At 41.7% G+C, this 7,099-nt stretch overlaps 1 protein-coding gene across 1 annotated transcript; it reads left to right on the top strand.

Annotated features, from left to right (window-relative positions):
- The first annotated feature begins 2,449 nt into the window (after positions 1 to 2,449).
- Positions 2,450 to 6,938, top strand: gpr78a (G protein-coupled receptor 78a). Its single transcript, XM_080464720.1, has 3 exons — positions 2,450 to 3,470; positions 4,454 to 4,567; positions 6,114 to 6,938. The coding sequence occupies exons 1-3, from the start codon at positions 2,797 to 2,799 to the stop codon at positions 6,355 to 6,357; spliced, it is 1,032 nt and encodes a 343-aa protein (XP_080320846.1). The 5' UTR covers positions 2,450 to 2,796; the 3' UTR covers positions 6,358 to 6,938.
- The last annotated feature ends 161 nt before the right edge of the window (positions 6,939 to 7,099 follow it).

The following is a 7,099-nucleotide window of genomic DNA, read 5'->3' as shown; positions in this document are numbered from 1 at the left end:
TCCCCCCCGGGTTAATATTTTGTAGAATCACACCTGCAAGTCTTCTGGTGTTTGTCTTTAATAGCTTTGAACATCTACCAGCAGAAATGTCTGCCCCTTCTCCCTGGCAATTTAGTTCAACCTCAGTCAGATTGGAGGGCGAGCAATTTCTGTTTTACTTTATTTCCTTTGTTTTACTTTTCTTTGTACTTTCATTTCTTTATTTATTGGACATTACTCCTCATGACATGTGAAAACACACTAACACACACGAACACTCAGACCCATTCACCACTCCCGCTTCTGTTTCGTTAAAATATGAACTGTTTCATTTCATCTGTGTCCTGGTGTCTCGGTTCCTTCCGCTGTTTGTTTTTGCCTGTTTATCACTCTCCACAGTGAAAATGTCCCAGGTTTGACTGCTGACTTTGCATGTTCTGTGTGTGTCTATGTGATTTCTCTGGGTCCTCCGGGTCAGCCTGTCCACTGTGCACCAGGGTGTGTTTCCACTCATAGTTTACTGGGATTGGCTGGTCAGTGTCTGCATTTAGAATAGCTTGGATTTAGTTTCATTTCCTCTCCTTGAAAACCCTTTTTATTTTCTTTTATTCTATCATCGAAGTCGCTTTTGTTTGTTTGAATTCGTTTCTGCTCCTTGTGTTCTTTTCCCACCTCACACTTACTGCTTAAACTCCTTTCACGCCATGTAGCGCAGCTCGCTCCACCAGCTGTCGGTGCAGATGAAGCTGAGGCCTGATCGTCTGTGCGGCACAAACCCGAATAACCTCAAATGGAGCTCATGTGATGAGGTGGATTTTCAAAATACAAGCACTGCCAAATCATTAAGATTATGAACACATTTATCAGATTGAGGAAAAACACATTCTTAAACTCTAAAGTACACTATGACATATAATTTTTTGGATCTTTGGGGCTGTGGATCAACCTTTAAATGCAAAACAGACTAAAAACAGTGTAGTTTGCTTCAGACTTGAACTTAACTTTTGTGGATTTAACTCTGTTTTTACTTGTCTACATTTCTGTTCTTGTTATGTTGTAATTGTTTATTGGCATTTTAATTCCTGTGTTCAGGCATTATTTACTGATGTAATGAAATTAATATCTTTCGATTCATATACTATAAAGCAGATTATTATGATTTTAACCAGAACGATAAGATGTGTTCTTGAATTTTAATTACAGTTACTAATACAAAACATTATCATGCAGAACATTAAGTCTTGTACAGTAACACAGCTCGAAGGCATGGATAAATTGCAGCATTGTGCTTATATATTTCTAATAATTTCACACCATGTATTTTGTGTGGTTTATCTATATTTCGTCCTTTGAGGGTGTCAGAGAGATGGTTTTGGTCTTTTGATTTTGAAAACGACTCCCCTGATCTATTACAAGATAGGTCTGCTTTATCCAAATACACGTTAAAACATGGAGGAAATCTGATATTCAGAAACTGCTGGCGACAAATCACTAAGAAAAATCATGATTTATAAAATATGTAAACATCACACCATTTCCACCATCTTTATATAACGATGCTGTGTTGTGCCTGATGACACAAATACATCATCAGTATCTTCCAGGAGGTTCATTAAAGTGGATCAGAGTCTGAAACAGACTGCTGCTGCCCGTAAGACATTCAGGAGCGACAATGTGCAGATGAGCCATCATCTGCTTTTCTGCACATGTCCTTCCTCCCCCCAAATCCATTTTCAGCCTCTCAGGTTCCAGTCTTCTTCTCATCACACTTTTCCTGCTCCATCCTCCCTCCATCCTGCCTCCATCATCCCCTCGTGCGCCGTAGATTATTTTGCTCTGGATAATTTTAGGAGGAGCGTCTGAACGAACAGATCGACTACTTGCAGGGATGTGAGAGGAGATCAGCACAAATCACTGCTAAAGAAGAAGTTCAAAGAGTGATGAAGCCTCCAGAGATTTGGTGTTGCTATGGAGATGAGTGAATATGTGTGTGTGCGTGTGTGTGTGTGTGTGTGTGTGTGTGTGTGTGTGTGTGTGTGTGTGTGTGTGTGTGTGTGTGTGTGTGTGTGTGTGTGTGTGTGTGTGTGTGTGTGTGTGTGTGTGTGTGTGTGTGTGTGTTAATTTAGGCATTCACCTGATCCTGATGTTTTGGGGGGAGCCATGTGCATACAGGGTATCTACAGTTCGTAGCATTAAAAAAAAAAAAAGAACATGTATTAAAAATGTGTTTATTTCTGAGACACGTGCATGTAAAAAATAGCCCGCATTTTAAAATAAAAACCTGTTTCCAGTTCATACCAGGTTTTCTTCAGAAGGCACATCTCGTTATTTTTTGGGAGATAAAAGCAGCAACTTGTGTGCAAATACCACAACATCCCCATATCTCATATTAACTCTTGCTTGCATTCATATTGTTCAAGCGTCACATGAGCCAGCTACCGACTGCACGTGCAAGGCGCACGGCATTGCCAGTAGAGAGAGGAGGCGCAGGAGAGTGCGCATGATCGAGTGTAAACAGAGACCGCCCGGTAACCGCGACTCATCATTTACACAGAGCTTCACTTTGGATGAAAGACAATTTGGATTGCTCTCAAAAATATACACACATATATTTTTACATTTCTGGACATCTTGAGGAACTTGTCTGCTAGATGCCACACTGACAGCAGGGTTTTGTTTGGGTTTTTTCAGCACTGGACAGCTCTCCATCTGGCACCATGAGCGCGCGTCACAGCTGGAGGGCGGCAAGTGCAGAGAGCATGGCGGACTTTCCTCAGCATCTTCCCCACAGGTGTTATTAACGCACAGCCTTGAGAGATGAGCATACCGGAGTTCCTCCTGGAAGTGTCCATTGTGGTCATATCTGTCGTGTCACTGCTGACAAACTTGTCGGTGCTGCTATGTTTCACCCAGAGCGCAGAGTTGCGCTCCCACGTGCCAGGAGTGTTCGTGCTCAATCTCTCCTTCTCCAACATCCTGCTCACTGTCATCAACATGCCGGCCACTTTCTTCGGAGTGGCCCGGAGCTCCGAACCCTTCGGGTACCAGTTCTGCCAGGCGGTGAGCTTCGCGGAGACCTTCATCAGCACTAACGCCATGCTGAGCATGGCCGCGCTGAGCATGGACAGGTGGATCGCGGTGGTCTTTCCTCTCAGTTACTCCAGCAAGATGCGCTACCGGGACGCCCTCCTGATCGTGGCGTACTCCTGGCTGCACTCCCTCACCTTTTCTCTGACTCAGCTGATGATGGACTGGGGAGGCTACAGCCACACGTACGCGTCCTGCACGGTTCACCTGGACGCGGGGAAGGCGCAGCAGCGGGGCGCCTATTGCGCCTTCACGGCGCTCTTCCACGGCAGCAGCTTCGCGCTTTGCCTCTTCGTCCTCTGCTTCGCCTACCTGAAAGTTTTGAGGGTGGCCAGGTCTCACTGCAAGAGGATCGACGTTATCACAGTGCAGACTCTCATTCTTCTGGTTGATATTCATCCAAGGTACACTCAATATCTATCTATCTATCTATCTATCTATCTATCTATCTATCTATCTATCTATCTATCTATCTATCTATCTATCTATCTATCTATCTATCTATCTATCTATCTATCTATCTATCTATCTATCTATCTATCTATCTATCTATCTATCTATCTATCTGTCTATTGATTGATTGATTGTCTACATATATTGCATATATATGCAGACAATCATATTGCTGTAAAACATGGATGGATGGAAGGATGGAAGGATGGATGGATGGATGGATGGATGATGGTAACTGTTAAACTTATGAAGGCTGCCCATGCACTTCATCTATCCAGTTTTATAGCGTCATCCATATAATTGTGTGGCTTTACAAATGTTTTACATGTCTTGTGTATAGTTTCCTTTTATTATTATTTGTGTGTGTGTGTGTGTGTGTGTGTGTGTGTGTGTGTGTGTGTGTGTGTGTGTGTGTGTGTGTGTGTGTGTGTGTGTGTGTGTGTGTGTGTGTGTGTGTGTGTGTGTGTGTGTGTGTGTGTGTGTGTGTGTGTGTGTTATCACTATGTTGCCATCATGGGGACAAAAGTAGAAGTCCAAATATTTGTAAAGTCAGATTATAGTTTGGATTTGACCAGTGGCAGCTGAGATTCCAGTGAGTCTGCATTAACTGAATGTAAGTCAATATCTATGGAAAGGAAAGGCAAGGTGCATGTGTTTGAGAACTGAGCTTTTATTGAGGTATTACGGCGAGCGCTGAGTGATGAATGCAAGTGAACGCAATATGCAAAGTCATCGAAAGACATAAGCGCACAGATTAATTGCGTGTGCATGTGTGTGTGGTTTGCTTCAAAGATCACCGTTTTGAGACGTTTAAATCTTTCGGCCTGACTAGACAGTTGTAGAGCAAAAAGCATCGTCGTGTTAAAGATTGGATCTGCAGAATTGATGAATAATTCTAACTGAGCATTAATTATTCCCTCTGTTTGTCTGTCAGTGTGAAGGAGAGGTGCCTGGCCCAGCAGAAGAAGAGAAGGCAGCGCGCCAGTAAAAAGATTTGCATCTTCATCGGCTCCTTCATCCTCTGCTTTTCACCTTATGTTGTGACGAGGTAACATCATCCGGCCTGCTGCCACTTTTACAGCTTTCAGTTTATGAAACAGCTGGAAACTCTTCAAAAGCATTCAAATACTAAATTTTGAGCTCTATTATGTGGTCTTTTTTTTTTAAAAATTAGATTTTTGATTGCCATTGTATATTTCCAAAGTCCATAGCGAGTTGGTGCAGAACCACAACTCTCCTCTGGGTCAGGGGAATGCATTTTACCGCCATTTTCTCTCATATTATTTATTAGAATTCCTCATATAAAGGAATAATAGCAGGGTAAAAGAAACAATTATTTCATTAAAACACACATTTTTAGAACTTGATTCTTTATGATTGAAAATAAATATATCAGAATGATGAAATAAGCTTTCATATAATTTCTTCAGATGTGATTCGAGTGTGTCATTATGACCCCTAAAGTATCAGGGGTCAGGACGATGCCTTTTTCAACATGATTGTTCCCTTTTTATTTTTCAGTAGGATCTGTGTTATAAAGAAATCATTATTGTACTAAAACAAACACTGAATTGACTGTAAGTGTAATTTTAATGAGTTAAAATGATAAAGTAAAATGCTTATTATTCTCTGCCTATTCCAAAAGCTATTAATATTCATCAATCAAAGATGACTGGCGTGAGATAAAGCATGGAGGAGGCACATTGTCTCACACTTTAAAATCTCCCCTTCAAGATGAATCATCAGTTCTGTGCTGCGCTTACATCATACAGTATATAAGCAGCAATAAGACAGTTGTTTTATTGTGGAGAAGTTACAGTGGATTGCATTAGATTCTTGTTTGTGTCACAAAACTGCAAGAAAAACTGTTTGAATTGAGAATTATATTGAGAATATATTACAGGGCAGTCACGCAAAAAATAATATCATTGTTGTTGAATCTATTTATGTATAGATTTCTTATAAAAGTTGGTTCACGTAGTCCAACATAGAAGAAACCTCACAAAGCACGAGTGTCAAATATAAGGCCCGTGGGCAAAAACTGGCCCACAAGAGGCTCCAATCCGGCCAACCCACCAAACAAATTGTATAAATTTCAAAGACAACGTAGACTTTTTTTTTTTTTTTAACTATTCTTTTAAGAGCAGCCAACGTGATACAACACTGACACCCAAGCTGAGATGTCGGTGATGCTGCCACCAAAGATAACAAACGAGCATTAACCTCACATTTTCTGGACTTTTCACAGTATTTTGCACCAGAAAGTTTCAGTAATATTGTCTTTATGTTGAGATTGTAGTAATTTCTGGGGAGTAATTGTTTGGTTTTTGAGAAAATATTGACATTTTCATCATGTATGATGGCATGACAACAAAGAAAAACTTTAAAATGTAAATTTAAAGGTTGTTATGGCTCCATTTTACCAGTCATGCTCACTCCAGATGACATTGGGCTGTTTGTGGCTCTTGAGAAATGAGTTTGACAACCCAGAGAATTGATCCTTCTAGTGCAGTTTGATATGAGTCTGTGTTAGAAAATATACGGTCATCCTGATCATCTGAATGTATTTTTATTTTTTTTCCCTCCTTCTTCAGGTTGGTAGAGTTGTTGCCCTCTGTGCACATCCCCCGATACTGGGGCATCGCCACCAAATGCATGTGCTACGCCAAGGCTTCCAGCGACCCGTTTGTCTACTGCCTTCTGCGGCAGCAGTACAGGAAGGTTCTGGTTAGCATCATCAGCCGGGTTATGACGAAGGATAAGTACTTCCTGTCCGTCCACAGCACGAGCAGCATGCTGGACGCCACAGACGACAACTGTCTCGCCAGGATCACCTGAGTTTGAGGAGCTCAGCTTGAAGTGTTTCAGTAAATCGGCGGCCCCTGCAGGAAGGGTCAGAGGTCAGCATGCGCAATGACGTCAAGCAGGAAAGACGTCAGCGGCTCGTTGAAAGGTATCTTAGCGGAAAGCTGCACCACGGGACTGTTTAAACCAGAGGGTTTCCCACTGGAGGAACTGTGAGAGACTCCAAACAGTTTACACTCACGTCTAACGTGAGCCAAAGGCCCTTTCAGAGCCTCCAAACTGATGTTCCCACGGGGCTGGTTAGTTCTGCCCACCGAGGCACTGCCAAGGATACGCCACATGAAAACCACAACACCATGTTTATTACAGTTATCGGTGTAAATGTATCTCTGAAGTGCTGTAATAATAAATACGTCGAGAAGTGATCTTCAAGTTTCAGTGAAAAGCTGAAAACAATGTTAGTTTGATGACGATTTTCTTTTTTGAGTCGAATATTAATGGTTGTGTCAACGAATGCCCACGGATTGTTTAAAAAAAAAAAAAGACATTATGAGGATGTGTGAAGATGTTATATCACAACTCGAACACCTACTGAAAATAAATGTCACTGCCACAAAATACACTGAATCTGTGCATCAATGGTTTTAAGATGTTAGATTGTACAACTCTCGTACTGCAGGTAATCTATCAAACTAAAACGGGATTAAAATGTGTCACCCTAAGTAGTCTTGAGGATGTGGAGGTGAAAATGGGTGAACGTTTGATGTCGCATTTC

This window comes from Lipophrys pholis (genome assembly GCF_963383615.2).
Source record: "Lipophrys pholis genome assembly, chromosome: 5".
Classification (NCBI taxonomy): Eukaryota; Metazoa; Chordata; class Actinopteri; order Blenniiformes; family Blenniidae; genus Lipophrys; species Lipophrys pholis.
This window is presented reverse-complemented; position numbering and strand designations above follow the sequence as displayed.

What these genes read in the sequence shown, in the direction of transcription:
- gpr78a (XM_080464720.1), top strand. Translation starts at nt 2,797, where the DNA reads ATGAGCATACCGGAGTTCCTCCTGGAAGTGTCCATTGTGGTCATATCT. An exon ending in CTGGTTGATATTCATCCAAG is followed by an intron (nt 3,471 to 4,453) that starts GTACACTCAATA and finishes TTTGTCTGTCAG; the next exon opens with TGTGAAGGAGAGGTGCCTGG. An exon ending in TCACCTTATGTTGTGACGAG is followed by an intron (nt 4,568 to 6,113) that starts GTAACATCATCC and finishes CTCCTTCTTCAG; the next exon opens with GTTGGTAGAGTTGTTGCCCT.